Raw genomic sequence first — 22,681 nt, 5'->3', positions numbered from 1 at the left:
CTCTGAAACTCCCTGCCTGAGGGTCTGAGGCTCCCAGAATCAGTGACATCTTTTAAATCACTTCTTAAAACTTTTATTAATTTTAACACGCTGTTTTATTTTCAATATGTCTTACCTGTTTATTTGAGTCCTGAAATGTATTTTGTCCAACCATGTAAAGCACTTTGTAACTTTGTTTTGAAAAGTGCTTTATAAATAAATTATTATTATTATTATTATCATCTTCCTGCTAAAAATAAAGACTAAGCAGGTATGCTGGAGGAGGATATACACCAGCCAAATGGACAATAGACATGGACAATCTGGCAACCAAAATGTGCTTCTTTCAGCTGTCTACTTAATAATGAATATGTTATTTATCAGCCATTAATAAAGCCATAGTTGCAGCTTGTTGAACAGCTCAAGTAAATACACAACTGGGAGTTAAGACGTGTAACTCATCATCCTGCTCCTGCCAGTATAGTAGTAGTAGTAGTATTCAGTCATCACACAATACAATAAATATAAACATGTTTATGCAATCTACTATACAATATGACTGAAAAGGCACTGGAGGAAGCATAATACTTATATATACCTATCCTACACTCTTCTTAATTTAAGCTACCCTCTAGAAAATAACAATAATAATAAAAAAAAGAAAATCATTCACACTTCAAACCCTCAAAAAAGCTTTATAAACCATTATTTTTTAAAAAGAAAGTAAAACTAAATAGCTGTTCTGTATGACAGGTTTGTTATTTTAATATCAGGGTGTGACCTCTGTGTGTTTCTAATGTAAGCCGTCGTGTTTTGTGAGGCGGTGAAGTGACGCCGGAGTGTGAAATTATTCCAAAACAGACAGAGAAGTCAGTTTTGGGGGTTTCCCTGTTCCAGTCAATGGTTCAGTGTGTGGTATCGTAATCTGCTCCTGAACCTAAAGTTTTACTCAAACATGCACCACCTGCAAGTTAAACACCGTTTTTTAAAGACTTCCTGAGAGTTGTTTCACTTCCTCCTCGAAAATCTAAAATTTCAGGAGGTGTCTCTCCTTCACTGTTGAGTTGTGAGAAATCTTCAGGGGCCTCGTTGTCTTTGAAAATCTTCATTCATCTGCAGTTGTTTTATAAAATCTGGAGCCCAGTGTTGTGTCTGTACATCTGAAAGATGAAATGTTGTGCAGCTTTAAGGGAAAGTCCCACCCACCCCCCGTGAAGGAATGAGAGACTTTGGGCTGTGTGGAAAATGTGATGATGAGAAGGCATCTGAGGGTTTGTTGCTGGTATCAAACACTCCAAGATGTCATCTGAACATCAGTCTGCAGGCTCTCCTCATCAGGTCAGAATATGAAATCAGTCCTCTCGTCTTCCATCTGTGATATCAGGACGATACGGCATCAAACTGCATCTACTTCTTCTTCATTGTGGAAGCTAACCATCGGGATAAATATCTCTCTTTGAGAACAATCTTAAGCTCACTTTTATCCTTAAGGCAATTTGCATTCTCAATTTCACCTCCTTTCTTGGTGGTAAAATGTTCCCTAGAATGTATTGATCTATTTATTTTACTCTGCTATATTGTAAATGAGGTACATCAGTGTATTTTCTGAGTTAAATAACGGTTGGATTAATAATGATAAACGGTACAAAAAAAAAACACACACATACGGCAGGATATTTTTTGATAAGTCTGGGAAGTGGCCGGGCAAAAAAAACGTTTAATAAATAAATAAGTAAGTAACTAGTTATAATAGTGTGCATATTTATAATGTTTTTATTGTTCAACACAGAACATTTCAGTAAAGACATTAACATGATGAAAATAGAATGGAATCATTTTGTTTTACTTTTATACAGCCTTTTGTAGGCGGACGTTTTACTGGCGTTCGGTAGTCGCTTTCAGTCCAAAATGGCGGAAGAGTAGCTTTGCTTCTGATGTTGCAATGGAACGAGCAATTGACTTTCACTTCTTAGCAATATACGCTCTTTGGCTCAGCTGTAGCCATGTTGAGAGCCGTGCAGAGGCAATAGAAATGCTCCCCCAGTCTTGCATTTAGCACCTTTAAGGTATGAGAAGTAAAGTAGTCATTGTGCAGTAAAATGTCCCCCCTGTCAGTGTTTTACTATTATATATACTGTATGATGTGTTTGGATTAATATTAATGCTGAATTAATGTGCAGTTGCATTTCACTGCTGTAGATGTTTAAGGTTGTACTAATGTTAACTCATACTTCTCAGAAAAAAAACACTTAAAGCTGCAGTGAGTAGAAATAGAGCAAATATGATTAAAAAAAAATATTTTTATAAAACGGTGACTATATCCTGACGGTAGTGCATGAGACAGGTAGTCTGAAAAAAATCATGTGTGTGTCCTCCGGTGCTCCCATTGGCATCTACAAGATTTCACAGACCGGAGGGAAAAAAACAATCAGAGCCGAGCTGGAGCCTGCCGTCTCTGAGCAGCTGTCAATCACTCACAAACTCCGACCAAACAGTCAAACTAGGCAGCGCTGATCAAATATGAATCAATATTATGTTACTGTAATGCCTATTTCTCTCCTCAAATGTTTTCAGAATCATCTCGTAGTGCACGGTTTAGCTGTAAAATGAGAAAGTTTGTGACGCCTCCGCCATTGTGAAATCTGTTGAAGGAACGCCAAGTTCTGGTCACATGACCGGAGCACAGCCAATAGGAACGCTCTCTCAATGAAATGACCTGTGATTGGCCAAAGTCACTCGTTAACGGATTTTTTTAAAGCCTGAAAACAGAGCCATGAGGAGGAGCAGAAGTCTAGTTTTCTCTCAGAACACTTGAATTACAATATGCTGAAAAGTTATTATGAATTTTTGCCCAATGATGCCAAAAACATTCTGCCTACTGCAGCTTTAATATTATTGCATGTTACATGTAACTGCTGTAGATGTTTAAGGTTGTGCTCAATTTTAACTCTTAAAGCTGCAGTTTATCAGAAACATTCAAATTTAAAAATCACCAAATTTTTAGATACATTTGTGGTAGAATATAAAGTTTCATGAAATGAAAGTAGTAGCTCCAGTACTTGAGTAGTACTTTGTCGGGGGGGACGACAATCCATCTATCTATCTATCTATCTATCTATCTATCTATCTATCTATCCATCCATCTATCCATCTATCCACCTATCCACCTATCTTTCTATCTATCTATCTATCTATCTATCTATCTATCTATCTATCTATCTATCTATCTATCATCCATCTATCTATCTATCTATCTATCTATCTATCTATCTATCATCCATCTATCTATCTATCTATCTATCTATCATCTATCTATCTAAATGTACTTAGTTACATTCCACCAGCTGTAACAGCCTACATCATCATCATCATCATCATCATCAGTAGTCTGGATCTGCACAGTCTCTGTGAGGCATGTCTGTGTGTGTGAGAGAGAGTCAGTCAGCTTATAGTAGAGAGAGAGTCAGTCAGTCAGTCAGTCAGTCAGCTCGGAGTCTCTTCCTCAGTCTGGATACTCTGCTCTACATAAAGATGAAGATGAAGACTTAATGATGAAGACTTAATGATGAAGGATATAAAGCTCCAGAAGACAGTGCAGGTTAATCTGATGCTGGGATGTGAAGTCTTTGGTGAGTATAACTTTATTTCCCTGTTTTATTACCGTCAGTATTAATGACTTCACGCAGCTGCCATACTAGTCGCTGTATATCGATTACATGTGCTTATTAAAACATTCTTTAATGTGCTATTAATGGAACAATAATAGCGACAGTAGGAGGGAAATACATAAAGTACCGACTAGTTAATTCCCACATTAAAAAATATTTTTTATTCCTCAATAAAATACTTTTAAAATCGCTGTATCCAAAAACACATCATGCATCTGTATATTATATCTTTTTATCTTCTTTATTTGTTTTTAAAGTAAGCTGTAGCAGATCCTGCGGAAATGTAAGAGACATATAAAGAAGTCGGTTACTGATGACTCACAATGTCCCAAACATGGACCATCTTCTCTGCTGTCTCTGTGCTGCTGGCTGTGCAGCTCTGCATAGGTGAGATCTGACTCCTGCATGTCTACACACATATTTATATTCATGTAAAGGTACATTTTAACTAGGGCTGTCAATCGATTAAAATAGTTAATCGTGATTAATTGCACTTTTTTTTTATCTGTTCAAAAAGTACCTTAAAGGGAGATTTGTCATTTGACTTTTTTTTTTTGTTTTTTTTGTTTGCTTTGTTAACTCTACTCTTTCTTTTTGTCATTATTATTGTTGTTATTTCTTTTCTTGATTTTGTTTTGGTTTTGAATGTTGAGGTTGTTTTCTCTATAGTGTACTTAATGGGTTTGTCTGTAAGCTCATCTACTTAAAATAGACTTCATGGACTGTTGTAATTACAAACAGTGGATTGCATATATGAAAACAGCCTTGAAAAAAAGGGAAAATAAAGTATAAAAAAATAAATAAAGGGAGATTTATCAAGTATTTAGTACTCTTATCAACATGGGAGTGGGCAAATATGCTGCTTTATGCAAATGTATGTATATATTTATTACTGGAAATCAATAAACAACACAAAACAATGACAGATATTGTCCAGAAACCCTCACAGGTACTGCATTTAGCATAAAAAATATACTCAAATCTAACATGGCAAACTGCAGCCCAACAGGCAACAACAGCTGTCAGTGTGTCAGTGTGCTGACTTGACTATGACTTGCCCCAAACTGCATGTGATTATCATAAAGTGGGCATGTCTGTAAAGGGAGACTCGTGGTTACCCATAGATCCCATTTACATTCACATATCTTGAGGTCAGAGGTCAAGGGACCCCTTTGAAAATGACCATGCTAGCTTTTCCTCGCCAAAGTTTAACGTAAGTTTGAAGCGTTATTTTCGCAATAAGCTAGTATGACATGGTTGGTACCAATGGATTACTTAGGTTTTTTAGTTTTGATGATACCACTTTTACTTAAGTAAAGAATCTGAATACCTCTCCACCTGCTATTTGGTGATAAAAGTCAGTGGATGCATAAGAAAAACCTTTTGTCAGTGATGTTTGTAAATAAATTGTGCATCTGCATAAGGATGAAGTGTTTTATGTAACATAGGTGTGCAGAATTAAATGTCCTCACCTGCTCCAAATTCAACAAATCCACGACATTACATTCACATATCTACACGATATGAACAATGCAGCTTAAATCAAGTCATCATTTCTGCTTCTCAGGTGAGAAATCCTGCACCATCTGGTCCAGCGCTGGTCATGTGGTGCAGCGAGGCTCCAGTTTCAAGGTGTACTGCACCTTTAACTGCAAGTGCAAAGGATCCATGAGCAGCGACCATCCGCCCACACTACAGAGCCACAAAGAGTTCAATTTAACAACTATATATTTTAAAGTGGCAAACATAACCAAGAACAGGACATACAGCTGTCAGTGTAAGTGTCCTCCACCTCTGGACCCCTGTGGACTGGACATCTCAGCTGGATGTGAGTATGACACCAAACATCTCTTTCTGACACATCTATCCTCATGAAAAGTTTCTTTATGAACACATTTAGTGGACTGTTTAATTCTCTAAAAAAAGGAATGCAGGATGTTTTACAGTGCATGGTGCATAAGATGAGACTTTTATTAAAGGGGACATATCATGAAAAACTCACTTTTTATATACATTTGGGTATCTGGAGTGTCTACCAACCCACAAACTGTGAAATAAGAGGGGAGGTGTCTCAACTGAGTTGGAAGTTGTAGTATCGCCGTTTGGCCACAAAATAAAGACAGATTCAGCAACTGCATGGATTATTTCTCCCTTAAAGTGTTTTCAGAAACACATTTTGGTGAACTATTTTCGTGATATAAGAGAAGAAAGTTTCCAAACGAGCCGCCATGTTGGTTCCGGTTTGAAAGCTGGGAGCAGCAGCCCACGAGAGAAAGCATTCGTCTAATCAGGTGACGAGTGCCTAGTGTCTAATGGTAGCCCATCAAGCGTCCAATGTTGGGAAGCGAGGCGATCCCTCGCGATAACAAACGCCCCTGTGGACACGTACCATGACACGCTATCCTCTGGTGGACCGGTGGGTCTATTACACGCTTTCCACAGCTTGAGAACTACCTTTGCAAAGGTGCACGGTGCACCATATTTTTCTTATGATCCAATTAGAGCAGGCTGGGCTTTTTCAGGAGGGGGTCTTAAAGAGACAGGCGCTAAAACAGAGCGTTTCAGACAGAGGGTGAATACAGGTATATTCAGACGGACAGTATGAGGAAAATAATGTGTTTTATTGAACATTAAAGCAGGTAAACATGTTCTAGTAGAAACCCAAAATACAAGAATGAAACTGAAAATAATCATGATATGTCCCCTTTAAGACATGACTGTAAATTTTCAAGCCACAAGAGCTGTTAAAAAAAGAGTCAGAGCTGGTTCTGCTTTCTCTTCTATACTTAGAGTACACGCTGCTTGCTGGCTGCATGCTGCAGGCGTGGTGCAGCTAAGTGTCAGAGCTAATAATGCAATAAGTTGCAACCACAGAGTTTATTGAGGACACAAGCTGGTTTTTGACACGTACAGCATGTCTGTTCCTTAACATGGAATCCTCTTTATTCTGAAATGATACATCCAACACTGAAAAGATTCAATCTGTTTATGCAATGCAATTGATAACATTAGGAATTGCACATTAGGAATTTTATGCATTACTTTTCGAAGGTATAGCTACGAACGGTTTATGAGACGAGCCTGACCAGCAATGTATTACTGCGGTTTTAACTGTTTGTTTTTTTAAATGCCTTTTTTAGGCAGATTGTTTTAGGTTTATTACTTTTCATTAAATTCTTCGTCATCTTTGTCCGTCAGATCTACCGGAGCGCCCTAAAAACATTTCATGCATCTACAAGGTCAAAGGTAATGAAACGGGATTTGTTTTCTGCACTTGGAACCGAGGACGAGATACTTTTCTGAGGAATAATTCAATGCTGTGGTGAGTGAAGTCAACTAAACAATAATATCATACATACTTGTGTTTACTGTTAAATGAAACGTGTTTTTTGTGTGTTTCAGGGTTAGAACTGTATCCGGAAACCACACAGATGAAACAGTGGCGCACAAAGTCTCCAGTAAGGGAAGTGATGTACCATCAGCTGGTTTCAACGTGTCCCACTCCGTCCGGCTGATCTCTGTGTGGGTCCAAACCCGAAACCCTCTGGGCTCTGCAGTGTCCGTCACCATCAACTACACGCTCAGTGACATCGGTAAGACAGCAGCACGTTATCAGTCAAGTGTTTGGTGAGGCACTTGGAAACTTTTGCAGGGAGAGCGTGTCATGTTTCATGTGTTATGACCATAGACTGTATATAAGATGTGGACGTAGTCACCGTTACATCACCCATTGGTTTGTGGATTTCCATTTTGAATCCTTGAGTTCGACATTTTGGTCGTCGCCATCTTGTATTTTTGCAACCAGAAGTGACACGAGAGGGTGGAGCTAAATACAACCGAACCATCTGAATAAAACATTTTTAGGCGACCAAAATGTTACAGTTAACTTTCATGAACTGAAAACAAACTGTGAAAGGGTTAAAGTTGTAAGACTAAAACACGGACAACTCCCAGACCGGACAACGTCGTGGTAGCGACCTGTCAATCACAAGGTAGCCACGCCCTAAAGTATCCCCTGCTTTATGGTCTATTTGACTCTAAATGGGATCATAATTTACTAAATGAACATCATGCTGTATTGAAGAAGACTTGAAACTAACGACTGAGATCATAAACTCATGTTTACAATGTTTACTGAGGTAATAAATCAAGTGAGAAGTAGACTCATTTTCTCATAGACTTCTATACAATCAGACTTCTTTCTGCAACCAGAGGAGTCGCCCCCTGCTGGCTGTTAGTAAGAATGACAGTTTAAGGCTCTTCAGCATTGGCTTCACTTTTCAGACCCGGAGGTTGCCCACTGGTTATGACAGTGTCCAGTTTGTTTGTAAGGCATGAAGTCACAATGATGTCGTGACTGGAACTTGAAAGCAACTTTGCAGTGAAATGCGTCCTTCTGTTTATGATCTAATCTTGACTTTATGATGGTTGATAATCTCCCTCCTTCCTCCTTTCCACTAAGTGATGACGACCTCCGATGGCCAGTCATGATTCAGTGGAATCCTATCTTTTCAACCGCTGCTTTGATATCTAATATCTAAAAGGTCATATAGTGAGCCCTCTGTGACAGTTGACTCATGACTTCTGAGTAATACTGCACTTTACAGGTCCGCAAATTTCATGGTAATTTGGTGATAATTAGCAAGTAACCTATTTGAAATTTCTTTGGAATCACTGCCAAATTACCCCAATATTCACATCAAGATTTATTGAAAATTACTTTATTGTTCTCTTCGCGTCAGCGTGTGTTTTCTCCGGGTTCTCCGGCTTCCTCCCACAGTCCAAAAACATGCAGGTTAGGTTCATTGTGGAATCTAAATTAAGAGTGAATGTGAGCGTGAATGGTTGTCTGTCTCTATGTGTCAGCCCTGTGATAGTCTGGCGACCTGTCCAGGGTGGAATAAGCAGTTATGGATAACGAATGAATGAATACCATGATATTTACGGACCTGTAAAATGAAGTGTTACCGCCTTCTGTTTTTAATTTATCTGACTACTCTGTGTTGATGTGAGCAGCGATGCCATCGACTCCTGTTCTTGGCCAACCGGAGTGCTCTTCCCGACAGTGCATCATCACGGTGGAGCAGCCTGTGTGGACTCAACACCTGGAGGTCCAGTACAGAGCAGAAACGCACATATGGACATCTTCTCCAGACTCGGTAAGAAGCTGTTGTTGGAAAATGTCGGGACTTTCACTGAGATGTTGTAAGAGAGGCTGCAGAAGGTAACTTGAATGAACCCTTTGAAGACATACAGTCACCTCACAGCTTTTCTGCTGATTCAAAGCCAAAGGCAGATATGAGTGTCAGGTTGATGTGCGCGAAGGTGAACTCACACTGTTACACAAGCCAAAATTGGAGCTCTATCAGGTGTCCTTACAGTGTGATCATAACTGGCATTTTACTCTGTTGTTGGAGCATTGATGTGTGAGTTTAAATCAATTAAAAATAAGATTTAAAAACACACTAATTTTTTTACTTGCAGATGAGTTCGGTTCAGAATCGGTCCATCTCCTCTCTGGAGCCCTACACGTTGTACCACTTCAGAGCCAGATCCAAATTCAACACCGGCCTGTGGAGTCAATGGAGCGCAAACATTTCCAGCTGGACTCAAGAGGAAGGTAAACAAACCTGTATTAACCTGAAACTATTTCTGCACTTCCTGAGTGAAAGCATTGCTCATTTTATCTACACACAAACAGTTAGATCTGAATGGAGTATTTATAGTATCTCTGTGGGGATCTATCAGATAATACAGTAAGGTTTCCTTTCCAGTAGATTATCAGCTAACCACTGACTGTCTGCAGGTTCCCTACAAGCCACTGAAACAGGCCAAGACGTAAGCCACTGTGTCTACAAGACACAGTGGCTTATGCTGATATTATGAAACTGGCATGGCCATTTCCAAAGAAGTCCCTTGACCTCTGACCTCAAGATATGTGAATGTAAATGGGTTCTATGGGTACCCACGAGTCTCCCCTTTACAGACATGCCCACTTTATGATAATCACATGCAGTTTGGGGCAAGTCATAGTCAAGTCAGCTATACTGACACACTGACAGCTGTTGTTGCCTGTTGGGCTGCAGTTATAATATTTGTCATTGTTTTGTGTTGTTAACTGATTTCCAATAATAAAAATATACATACATTTGCATAAAGTATCATATTTGTCCACTCCCATGTTGATAAGAGTATTGAATACTTGACAAATTTCCCTTTAAGGTACATTTTGAACAGAAAATGTTTGCGAATAACAGCTATTAACTATGGACAATCATGCGATTAATCGCGATTAAATATTTGTATCTATAGACAGCCCTAGTCTTATTTAATATCAATTAAACACTGAGCCAGACTGAAGAAAAGGGAAGTGGTAAAGAAGACAGAGATGCTTCATGGGAAATATTGCTGCATATTTAAAATCCTGATGGTGTGAAGATATGAAGGTGTCTTTCCGGCTGTATAAGACATGAATGTGCAACAGTGAAAGATCAGCTTTCCACTAGCAGCCCGCAACAGACGTCACAGTAGAGATAGTTACAGTAAAGTGTAAAGGTAAAGGGTATTTACGTTTACCATCAAAGGACTGGTCCGTTATTGAGGACTTTATTATCATTCTGTAGCTTCCCAGTGGTGTTTCTTTTTTTCTTTTTTTTAAAGTTATTTTTTTGGGGACATTTTCCATTTTATTGAGAGGACAGTGGATAGAGTCTTGGAAAGGGGGGAGAGAGAGAGTGGATGCGGAAAGGGCCACAGGCCGGATTCGAACCCGGGCCGCCGCGGTCAGGACCAAGCCTTGATACATGGACGCCCGCTCTACCAACTGAGCTAACCCAGGCGCCCCCCAGTGGTGTTTCTTATGTATTCAAATTCGTACATTAAAATTTTTGTCAAATTACGTATGTTATTCTCAAGCCTTCCTAAAACCAGTTTTCCACTTGACCTGATGTAGGTTTATGCATGATGACATTACTACATATATATAGTGGGGCCGTCAATCGATTAAAATATTTAATCGCAAATTAATCGCATATATTTTATCTGTTCAAAATGTACCTTAAAGGGAGATTTGTCAAGTATTTAATACTCTTATCAACATGGGAGTGGACAAATATGCTGCTTTATGCAAATGTATGTATATATTTATTATTGGAAATCAATTAACAACACAAATCAATAAACAAATATTGTCCAGAAACCCTCACAGGTACTGCATTTAGCATAAAACAATATGCTCAAATCATAACAAGGCAAACTGCAGCCCAACAGGCAACAACAGCTGCCGTTATATCGCTCTCTTCAAAGCCACCAGACTCCACTGACAAAAACACTAAGTTTACCTCCCAGAACACGGGAGTATACATACAACCCAACCTCAAAAAAATTAAAACTAACCCCTTCAGTTGTTCCCAGACTTAACACAGCTAACGCTGACTCACCTATAGTGCCAGCATTCACATTATTCATAACCTTATTGGTTAGCTTACTGTGGTATCCTGCGTCGTTTCTTTTCGCTAACGGCTGAGTGGGCGTTTCTAAACCACACGTGTGATTTCTGATCTTCCAGGCAGCCGCTGGTTTCATCCAGGACCGTATGAAAATCACCTTGAAACATAATTGAGGAAGATAATCTACCACAACAAATGCTTAGTTTCCATGTGACAGTAATAACATCCTTTAAAGTGCAGTCGTGTGCAGATCTGAAATCATAGCTTTTATTTTTATTGAAATTGGCGTTATCTTCTCATAGTTTGGAGTCCCACAGATTTCACTGCTGTATGTGTAAAAATGATAATAATTGCAAAATCAATTAATTGTTTACTTTAAATACCTTTCTCCTTTTTCTCCTGACCTTATTGAAACCAAAAGGGTAAAAAAGTATGGAAGTGAAAAACGCTATCTTCCACTAACTGGGCTTACAGATTCTATGAAGGTGATGAAGGTTACTTATGTTTCGGGAAATTAGACCCCAGAGAGGTTTTACTCCCTGTTCTGCCTCTTATGAACACACTGTTGTGTAAAACTCCTATAACAGATATCCTGACATTCATTCAGCATATGAACATCTATTGTATCTAACCAGGTTTTAAAATCCGGCTCCACAATTGGGTTAATCTGCGATATCAGGCATTTTTTATCTGTTCAAAATGTACCTTAAAAGGAGATTTGTCAAGTCTTTAATCCTCTTATCAACATGGGAGTGGGCAAATATGCTGCTTTATGCAAATTTATGTATATATTTATTATTGGAAATCAATTAACAACACAGAACAATGACAAATAGTGTCCAGAAACCCTCACAGGTACTGCATTTAGCATAAAGAATATGCTCAAATCATAACATGGCAAACTGCAGCCCAACAGGCAACAACAGCTGTCAGTGTGTCAGTGTGCTGACTTGACTATGACTTGACCCAAACTGCATGTGATTATCATAAAGTGGGCATGTCTGTAAAGGGGAGACTCGTGGGTACCCATAGAACCCATTTACATTCACATATCTTGAGGTCAGAGGTCAAGGGACCCCTTTGAAAATGGCCATGACAGTTTTTCCTCACCAAAATTTAGCGTAAGTTTGGAGCGTTATTTAACCTCCTTCCCAACAAGCTAGTATGACATGGTTGGTACCAATGGATTCATTAGGTTTTCTAGCTTCATATGATGCAATGTCTTCACTCTATTGGCCCGCCTACAGGCCGTCAGAGTTTTAAGGGGCTAAAGGATTATAAAGTTTATCAATTAGGAATAACTTTTAAGAAATGTCAATTCTAGAAACATGTATTTCACTCCACCCAATTCTGTAAAGGCAAACGCTAAAATATTCTTATGAATGATTTCAGTATTATTGTCAAGTGACAGATTATTTTCTTGTTTTAGCTCCTGCTAAAGAGTTGGACGTGTGGTTCGCTGAACCCGCCTCTGACTTCAAATCCCTGAGAGTTTATTGGAAGGTACGTTTTCAAATCTTTTCAACTGTTTAACTTGTGAATGATTGTGAAGGATAATACACATAATAACAACTCTGCCGTACAGTTTCATGTGTTTGAAGGTTTGTAGTCTCCGTGTGTTCCCTCTCTCACTCTGCATCTGTGTGGGCGTGCGGTTGTTGTCGCCATAGTAACACTTTCTGATCTTCCTGCTTCACTACTACTTTCTGCTACACAAATTAAAGGTCAAACCCTTGACCACTTCTGAGCTGTGACACACTTGCACATCCCCACCCCTTTACCACACACACACACACACCTACACTCATTTAACTTCACATATAAAGACAGCGAGAGATAAGTGAAACCTGACGGCAGACGCCACAGTTTCAGTTTACAAGAAAAAGAGGAGCTGAACAGAAATGATGTGTCTTACATGTCGTCTCATTGATTCGATTTTAAGCATCCTGTAAAGACAAATCCAAGGTGTATACTGCTCATATTGTTGTTTCTTTTCCTTTAATAAACACAAATATATTCTGTCACTCATTAATTCACTTTTAAAAACATTTTTCTGACTGCAGGAGCCGAACGTTTCCACGGCTAGAGGGAAAATCATAGAGTATAAAGTCAGAGTTGACAGCCGAAACTCTGGATCGCTGTTCGTCACAAACATTAGTGCCGATGCCAGGAATTATTCAGTCCCGTTCTGTGCCGACTGTGAAGTGACGGTGTGGACTTGCAACTCCAAAGGGCCGTCCCCTCCTGCCAGGATTACAACCCGTCACACAAAAGGTACAAAAATAAAGCAAACTTACCTTGAAGTATATTTTATGAAGTATACTTAAGTGGAAAACGTAACACATTGGATATTTGTCACTATTAAAGGATTTTAAAGTCTATCAATTATGAATAACTTTTAATAAATGTCAGATCTATAAACACTCACTCATTCATTGAAAACAAATAAGGCTGTTAATCGATTAAAACATTTAATTGCAATTAATCGCACATTTTTTATCTGTTCAAGATGTACCTTAAAGGGAGATTTGTCAAGTATTTAACACTCTTATCAACATAGGAGTGGACAAATATACTGCTTTATGCAAATATATGTATATATTTATTATTAAAAATCAGTTAACAACACAAAACAATGACAGACATTGTCCAGAAACCCTCACAGGTACTGCATTTAGCATAAACAATATGCTCAAATCATAACATGGCAAACTGCAGCCCAACAGACAACAAGTAAGTTCAAGTTTATATTTCCCAAGTATACTCAGCGTACTAGTCGTATACTTATAAGTGTACTACTTGTAATACTTCTTGGGACTAAATTGGCCCACTTTTTAGTTTATAAAAGTATACTTTTAAGTAGTATAAGAATAGTGAACTTTGAGTACATCACGAGTTTACAAATAAGTTTTATTTTGTACTGCAACTATACTATAAATATACTGATAGTTTACTAGTTTTACACTTGTAGCCCACTTTTTAGTTTATGAAAGTACACTTTAAACTATAATCTCAGTAAACCACTCGTTTAATAATGTTTATTCTGCAAGTCTAGGCTACTTGTATATATTTGTAGCCCACTTTTTAGCAGAGATGGGGACTCGAGTCTGCGACTTGGACACGAGTCGCACTTAAGTCGTACACACAGTGACTTGAGACTTGACTTGGACTCGCAAAAAAAATTTGCATCTTTGCTTTTTAGTTCATGAAAGTACACTTTGTATGCTTTAACTTATAGTACTTAGCTAATGATTTATGCATTACATAAAGAGACTTGTTCTTTTTGCTATTTGACTTGATGATTTGTGATCAAATGTGCTGTTCTTCGCACGCCTCCACGGTGAACGGATAATCCAAAAACTTAGAAAATTCTTGATGAATTGAAGTAAATTCATATCAAAACATCCTTTTACAAACTCTCACACACTTTAACAGGCTACTCTATCAAAAAGGAAGCACAACAACAAGCCAAGTATACCTTTCTCTGGGCCTATAAGCCAAATATCCTTAGACGCTTGTCAGTATCAGCCAAGTATACTTAAGTATACTTTTGTTAAGTATAGCTCTGATAAGTACATAAAAAGAAAACTGAAAATATACTCTCTTATTCTACGTTTAAAAGAAGTATTCTGATAGCACTTCTTTTTGATGAGGGTTTGTATGAGTGAATGCTTGTTATTATATCCTTAGCTGCATGAAGCCAGAATGCACTTCTTGTTGTGGGTGAACAGTATTGTTAAGAGGTTAAATATCAGATGCATTAGTAATACTGAGGGTGACGTTGGTGTGATTCTCTCTTGTAGTGAAGGTCACACAGCAGTTCGAGCCCCCTCGAGACGTGCAAGTAACTGCAGACAACCACAGTGTCGCCATCTCCTGGAGAAAGCCTGACGCTGCACCGCTTCATGCAGTGTACGTGGTGGAGTGGTACCCAGAGGGCCAAAAGCTGGAGGAGCTCAGATGGCTCAGACTGGGCAGGAATGACAACCATGCTGTTGTAACAGGTGGGACATGGAGACTTACAGTTCATGATTGTCCATAGTTAATCGCATTTTTTCTTTTTTTATCTGTTCAAAATGTACCTTATAAAGGGAGATTTGTCAAGTATTTAAGACTCTTAGCAACATGGGAGAGGCTAAATGCTAGCCTTATGCAAATGTATGTATATATTTATTGTTGTAAATCAATTAACAACACAAAACAATGACAGATATTGTCCAGAAACCCTCACAGGTACTGCATTTAGCATACAAAATATGCTCAAATCATAACATGGTAAACTGCAGCCTAACAGGCAACAACAGCTGTCAGTGTGTCAGTGTGCTGACTTGACTATGACTTGCCCCAAACTGCATGTGATTATCATAAAGTGGGCATGTCTGTAAAGGGGAGACTCGTGGGTACCCATAGAACCCATTTTCATTCACATATCATGTCAGAGGTCAAGGGACCCCTTTGAAAATGGCAATGACAGTTTTTCCTCGCCAAAATTTAGCGTAGACAAAATTTAGCTAGCCCGCTACAACCTCTGAAAGATCGATTGCGTTAATGCGTTAAAGAAATAATTGGCGTTAAAACAATTTTGCGTTAACACGTTATTATATATATATATATAAAGATAGCTGATCTTGTTGACAATGTTAGCTTGAGCATATAATATACGGCACTGCCTATACATGTCATCATCATCAGACATTTGATCTGTAATGAAGAGCCCCAGATATTTTGTTTTATTATAAACACATAAAACTTGCCCTGATAGATACAAATCTGTAAAGTTGAGGTCTTTATCCTCTTTTGTTCTACATATCATAACAACACTCTTTTTAGCATCGTATTGCACATCATATTTGACCCCATAACTTGGAGCATTATATTCAGCAGCACTGCTAGGAAAGAGAATAGCCAGATCTTTAACATGCACAAGATGCATAAGTTTCACAGCCTCTTAGTTGGTCAGATAAATCATTTAGGTACACGCTCACTTGTTAAAGATGGCTGGTGAAAGTAGCCTCCCGTGTCCTACCTCATTACCAACACTAAAGGGAGCTGAGGCTCTATTGCCCCATTTGACCTGCATACTCTGGCTGGCGTACCAATAAGCTAGGATGCTTATAATGCTGTTTATAATGCTGACAGGCATTTGACTCAATGTCAGAAACAACTTTTAGTGATTTACTCAGTCAATCCTTAGAGGCATCAACAAAGCCGACTCTCTCTTTTACCTCTTCCATACTGTTGTTTTTCTATCTGTCTTTATGCAGGTATTAAGCCATTTGAGTGCTACGAGGGAGCAGTACATGTTTTCTATAACGGGAGCTCAGTGAGCAGGACCAGATTTACAGGAGTCACCACTTTGGAATCAGGTAAGATCCAAGAAGAGATATTCAGTCAGTAACAGGAATATTAAATTGTTTCAATTATTCCTTTGTCATCCGTCCTGTTGATCAGTCTTTTTTCTGGCTTCTGCTTGTTGTTTGCAGCCCCGGTAGCCGGTCCATCGGTCCAAGAGACGGTGGAGGGAAACCAAGTGAAGGTGACCTGGATAGAGATTCCCAGGGGTCAGCGTGGGGGTTGTGTCACCAAGTACACCATCTATTTAGAGGACGGCAGCGGACACCGGCAGCCTTGTAAGAACCATTTATCTTCACTGAAACCTCTTGTACACTGAGGTGATGGTGTGCGCTTTGTAGCATGAACTCTTTAGATGCAACCATCCAACCATCCCCCTTTATTAACCTCCCATCCCCCGCTCTCCATCCACTAGCAGCAGAGAGAGTGCGGGGGTATGTTGAATATGTTAGTCTAGTCTGCCTGACTCATTGATCCTTTGAGGTTTGTGATGCAAATTGTAAGCGCTTTCCTTAGTACATCATTGATAACATTAATGATTAATCAATCGATTAATCGTAATTAGAAAAAAACATACAAATTGTGCGTGTACCAAACGATACCAAATGTGTTTTTTTCCCTCAATCAAAGCCTTATTTCCACAGAAACATATTACATATTCTGACAGCATTGCATAGCCTATGAAACATATAAAGATAGAGGCCTAGATATAATAAACACGTTGAACATAATTGAATATCAGATTACATGCAGAGCACGCTCATAAAAATAATCTCCGCTTTACATCTCCGCCTAGTTTTTTTAGAAAGACGGTCAAAGTTAGACTGCTAGACCGCCCCGTTAATATACATACAGGTTTTTGACAACAATGAATGTTGTTTTTAAAAGATTAAATGACAACAAATATGGCTTGAAGCTGAATATTGCGTTAGATTAAAAACATATTGGGAATTTGGGAAAGGATGACATCAATCTTTTTTCAATAAATTTTGACTTTTGGACTGAGGATTGAGACACTTACAGAGACTGAGCGCCGCATCGGGAAGAGAGAGAGAGAGAGAAGGTGGACTGCACGCAATGTTTCTGTTAGTTATTAATGATAATAATTTGAATATCAACGTTGTGAATAAAACTTTGGGATATTAGAAAATAAAAAAACAAAAGAGTCGTTCATGTGGCGGTTTGCTAGTCAAGTTTGAACGAAAAAAACAGGGTCCAGCCCCCCTGTTAAAAATGTAAAAATCGCCTCCTGGTCACATGAGTAACCTTCCTCTGCTGTGTGTGTATATAAATGTATATTTCAGACTCTATACCAGCATCAGAGAGGATGCGCATCATCAAAGACCTGTCTCCAGAAGTCTACAGCCTGTGGATGACTGCGTCAACTGCTACAGGAGAAGGCCCTGTAGGTCAAAAGGTCAAGTTCTTCATCCAGGGTAAGCAGCTATCCAAGTTTCTTTAAAGGAATAGTTCAACATTTTGGAATAGTCTTTTTGTAAATTTGTCTCTTATGATATTATTATGAAATGCTGTATTGTCTGTTTTTTTTACTGGCTTTACCAGAGGAGACAAATATAGATGCTGCAATCTTACATCTCCCTGTTTCCCTGTCTCTGTTGCAGAGGAGACCCAACTATCCCCCCTACTGGTGTGTGCAGTCGTCGCCCTGATCGTGATGTTTCTGGTGTGTCTGTATCACAGTTCAGCTCTAAAGCAGAGGTATGTGAGCAACAGCAGCTTTATATGGATTTATACGTGAAAGCAACTAACAAGCTCACACCTTTCAGTTTTTGTTCCTCTACAGCTCAGCAGAAAACACACAATAAAAATATTATGTTACCATTAAACTTTCCATGCCATATTGTTTCCCACGTTCTCCCCCTCAGGTTCTGGGTGTATTTCCAGTGCCTCATGCTCGATGTTGTGCCAGATCCTGCAAACAGCAAGTGGGCAAAAGAGTGCACCCAGGAGAAGGTAATCTATATAATACATAGTATAATATATAAATATAAAGCAAGGAATCTCTGTCCGTCCCTTTGTCGTATATGTCGAGAACCGCTCATTCGATCGACTTCACACTTGGTGGTTGTAAAACTCAGGATGTGCGGTGTCAAATGTGGTGCAATTTGGCCCGATGGTGGCCTGGATTTTGTGGGTCCACGCCCATTTGCGTCTAGACTGATCTTTCCGCCATGTTTAATTTTTGTCCACATCAGATTTTTTTGCTGCTCGTCCTACAAATTTTTAGCAATCGTCACTACATTTGGTACAGAACATCTTTGGACTATACAGGTTTGCTATAGGGAATGGGGAATGTGACGTCACTGACAGTGAGTCGGCCAGTGTTGGAGGGTTAAGGGTAAGAGTGCCATCCGCTGGCTGCTTACTGCAAGTGTCAAAAGATAACATAAAACACTGCACAGTGAATAAGATTCAAAAGCTGAATTTTAGTATCTATAGCATACAGTCAGACACAAAGGTAGGTTAATGTTATGGGTTTCATTTTGCAAGATACGGGTAGATAAAATATGCAGTATTAGCCAACGTGTTGTTTAGCATTACATAAAGTAGCTTGTCTTTGTCCGGATGATTGTGTAATTGGCATTTGGCTTGTAGATCTTAATGTAATATACCTACCCGTTTGTAAATTGGACATCGGCCTCCAAAGATTTACATATTTTGAACACATCAGTGACCGTACTGGGTGGCAAACTGTCATGGTCCTCCTAATTCATATCTCCTGAACGCTTTGTGTTATTGCCATCACATTTGGTGGACATGTGTAGATATGATGTCTGAGTGACCATGGTAAATTTAGTGCCATTTGGCCAATCGGTGGCGCTGTAGCAGTATTATCATTTAACTATAAAGGAAGTATTCTCTGTTTGTTTATGTATACTGTATATGACTCCCCTTCGCATATCTCGAGAGCCATTCAGCCAATCAACTTCACACTTGGCGGGTACAAGCAGCCGGTTCTCGACAGTGCTGCAAGGAGAACTTCTGGGGGCCAAGTCTAGCAGCTTGTTCTGGACAGACACGCGCTTCAAACTACTGTAAATTGCAACTCTCTGGTCATAGTTTACGCCTGTATCTCCTCATTCAAAACAGGGTAAGATGAACCTCCAGCTGCAGCTGAGCAACTCCAGTGTAACCGCGGAGGAAGAAGAGCCCATCCTTGTGGACGTGGAGGAGCTGCCCAAGCAGAGCAGTGACATCTGCGCACCTACAGACGACTCCTCGCAGCTCCCACCTCAAACCGGCCTGAGCCCCGAGACGGAGCCGGTCACGCTGCTCTACCCTCTGACCACCTACATCAAGAGCTTCTCCCACGACTCCGACAGCTCCGACCACACGCAGACCTCTCTGGACACCAACACAACCGTCGACTACATCTCATCACACGAGCCGGGAGGTATGGACGAGGATGATCAGGAAGAGGAGCAGGAGGAGGAAGATGAAGAGGATGAGTTTGTAGAAATGCTGGGTTTCTTCCCCAGTCACAACAGCTTCATAGAGCCACTGGATTTTAGAGGGAAGTTGACTCTGAGTGCGGTCAAAATTGACTGCAGTGACTTCTTTCAGAACAGTTAGTGTTGACCTGAAACCAGAACTCTTTAGTGAGACGAGGTTTGAGTGAAAACATTTTTTAGAGGAAGAGGACGGCTAAACGAAAGAGACCGAATGACTGGAGGTGGTGACTGGATTCCTCTTTTTTTTGTCTTTTCTTTTTGCATCTTGCAGAGATGTGCATGAACTACCTCCTGGCTCACTGAAACCTCAACTGTAACGTAATACTCTCTCGCTTAAGTCTTCAAGAGCTGTTGTTCAGTAATCATTTTTGACAGTTTTTATATCATGCATTACCATTGTTTCCTCTTCAGAGCAGCAATGGACACACTAACACCATGACCACAATGAACACAGCACAGGCTGCCTGCCTGAACTGAATAAGACATCCATATACTGACAGCATACTGATAGGCCTTTTTTTCACAGCAGACATTTTGACTTGTCATAGTAGGAAAAGCACAGGTGTTACTAGTCACGCACGGGCCACACAGGACACGTGAGCAGCACGTGTGCATTGCAAAATCTCTTGCTTTTTATTTCAGCGTATTAACAGGTTAGAGCAGCCACACGTCCCGAGCAGCGCGGCTCAGCTGCGTCTCTTCTAGAGATTTGAGGTCTCGCCTATTTATTCTGCATGTCACGTGCAGTTCACAGCAAAGATGGACAGAGAAAGTGATTTTTTTACTATAAATTGACGTCATATCAGCAACATTACTAGAGTTTCAATGTCCGTATCCGTCAATATGAAAAAGTTAATATTTATTTTTAACTCAACACTTTTCGTTTCAAATAAAAACCCTCTAGCGTTTTATTTTATTTTTCCTGTGAATAGAATTCCTGTATTTGTTTACACAAGGCTTTTATTTTGAAATATTTGCAGGAAAGTGTTGTGGAAACTTGCACGGCTCCATAAATTAAGAAAGTACCGGCTTCTAATCGTGGATTATTACTATTATTTACAAATGAGCTCATACTTCTTAACCTTTCTCTGTCTAAAATAAATATAAATACATTTATAATGAAATGAAATGGCCATTATGAAAGGCGCACTCTACCACCTGTGCTTTTCCTACTTGAACATGTCAAAACGTATCCTGTCCTGCGTGTAAAAGGACAAATTCATACTCTATCAGATTGTTGACCATCCTGTATACTGGCTGCACCTTTAAATACATCTATGCTACCTCAGTTTTAGCTCATCTAAAACAGGAGAAAAGTTAATTGTCTCTCAGATTTGTTAGTGTTGCAGGCGAGTAATATTGCTGTATGATGACAGATGCTTGTTATTATTTTTGCTGAGAAGATCAGAATCATGATCAATACCACTGTATATAAATTTTTAAATATTTGGAAATAAGAGTTTATAGCCATGCTAGCAGCTTTGTGAGTCTGTATGTACTTAGCTCGCTGCATTTCATTCATTACACCCAACGTGCATCAGTAAATACTATTCAGCAGTAAATGTTGCAGTGAGATAAAACCTAACGTCTATTTTTTTCTATGGTTTAATTTTTTCCAACGTGTTTTTTTTAGGTGAAACAGGCGGACACACTGAACTGCAGGCTGCAGAGTGTGTTTACCACTGTGACCACCAGCACCCCTCATCACATGTCATGTTGCTTTTTCATACGTCATCCAACTAATTTGCCAAATCTTTGCAGATCTTTAGACCACGGTGGAAGCCCAGACTACAGTGGGCTGAAAGAAGCTTTTAGTTCCCTGCAACGTAGTTCCAGGGACTAAAAGTCTTATGACTTTTTATGACATACTAAACTGTGACTTGTTGTTTTTGTCGGGAGCAACAGAGTCCAGGACAGTCTGACAGATATGATTAAAAAGGGAGACCAGCTCCTCTATGTTAAAATGTGTATTAAAGGCAGTTAAAGAAGCAGCAGTAAAAAGCTCAGAAAAGACATCGAGTTTAAAAACTATGAACTATGAGTAACAGGTAGTTGGGGATTAATCCACATTGAATAAAATGTCACACAGATATCCTTAGTCTCAAAATCCCAGAGTATCCATAAAATTAGTGACAAAGGTCTGAGAGGGGCAGCAGACAGGCATGTTGAAATCACCTAAAATAACAATGTTGTCATACTTTTACATAAAATGTGATAACAACTCAGCAAACTCTTCAATAAGAACATTGTTTGGCTCGTAGATTGTTAAAATTATCACTGGATCTTTAGAGTTTATCATAAAACCAAGATGTTCGATTGATGTAAAACTACTACGTAAAATGAGAGTGCATTTAAAAAAACGTTTCTATAGATCAGTGGTCCCCAACTATTTTCTTTAGGGGATTTTTGTATATATTTCATATTATATTCAATGCATAACAATAACAGAACAGAACAACTGATAAACTGTACAATTAACCCAAATAGTGAACTCAATAACTGCAGGAAGTTTGTGTAAAATTAGTTATTTGGATGAATTTTGAGCAGATTATTTCCTGAGAATATAAAAATAACAATTTCATTTTGATTTACTTCACAGAAATAAATGAAAGGTCAAGGAAAACTTTATTATCCCCTAGGGGCAATTTGTTGTACAGTCAGCGGTACCAAACAGTCATCAAACAAAAACAATAAACACAATAAATAGCCTATTAAAGTTAAAAGTTAAAAATAATCACGTCTTTGTGATGATAGAAAAAGT

General features: G+C 39.1%; 1 protein-coding gene across 1 annotated transcript; it reads left to right on the top strand.

Annotated features, from left to right (window-relative positions):
* Positions 1 to 3,450: 3,450 nt before the first annotated feature.
* Positions 3,451 to 20,701, top strand: il12rb2 (interleukin 12 receptor, beta 2a). Its single transcript, XM_037768838.1, has 16 exons — positions 3,451 to 3,608; positions 3,905 to 4,034; positions 5,215 to 5,475; positions 6,846 to 6,969; positions 7,050 to 7,240; positions 8,664 to 8,806; positions 9,132 to 9,267; positions 12,525 to 12,598; positions 13,159 to 13,369; positions 14,899 to 15,099; positions 16,360 to 16,461; positions 16,579 to 16,725; positions 17,752 to 17,883; positions 18,070 to 18,166; positions 18,334 to 18,421; positions 19,559 to 20,701. The coding sequence occupies exons 2-16, from the start codon at positions 3,971 to 3,973 to the stop codon at positions 20,039 to 20,041; spliced, it is 2,454 nt and encodes an 817-aa protein (XP_037624766.1). The 5' UTR covers positions 3,451 to 3,608; positions 3,905 to 3,970; the 3' UTR covers positions 20,042 to 20,701.
* Positions 20,702 to 22,681: the final 1,980 nt, after the last annotated feature.

The sequence above is a fragment of the Sebastes umbrosus genome, chromosome 5, assembly GCF_015220745.1.
Source record: "Sebastes umbrosus isolate fSebUmb1 chromosome 5, fSebUmb1.pri, whole genome shotgun sequence".
Lineage (NCBI taxonomy): Eukaryota > Metazoa > Chordata > Actinopteri > Perciformes > Sebastidae > Sebastes > Sebastes umbrosus.
The sequence above is the reverse complement of the archived record's forward strand: the minus strand, read 5'-3'. Positions and strand labels throughout refer to the sequence as shown.

What these genes read in the sequence shown, in the direction of transcription:
- il12rb2 (XM_037768838.1), top strand. Translation starts at nt 3,971, where the DNA reads ATGTCCCAAACATGGACCATCTTCTCTGCTGTCTCTGTGCTGCTGGCT. An exon ending in TACAACCCGTCACACAAAAG is followed by an intron (nt 13,370 to 14,898) that starts GTACAAAAATAA and finishes TCTCTCTTGTAG; the next exon opens with TGAAGGTCACACAGCAGTTC. An exon ending in AGTCACCACTTTGGAATCAG is followed by an intron (nt 16,462 to 16,578) that starts GTAAGATCCAAG and finishes TGTTGTTTGCAG; the next exon opens with CCCCGGTAGCCGGTCCATCG.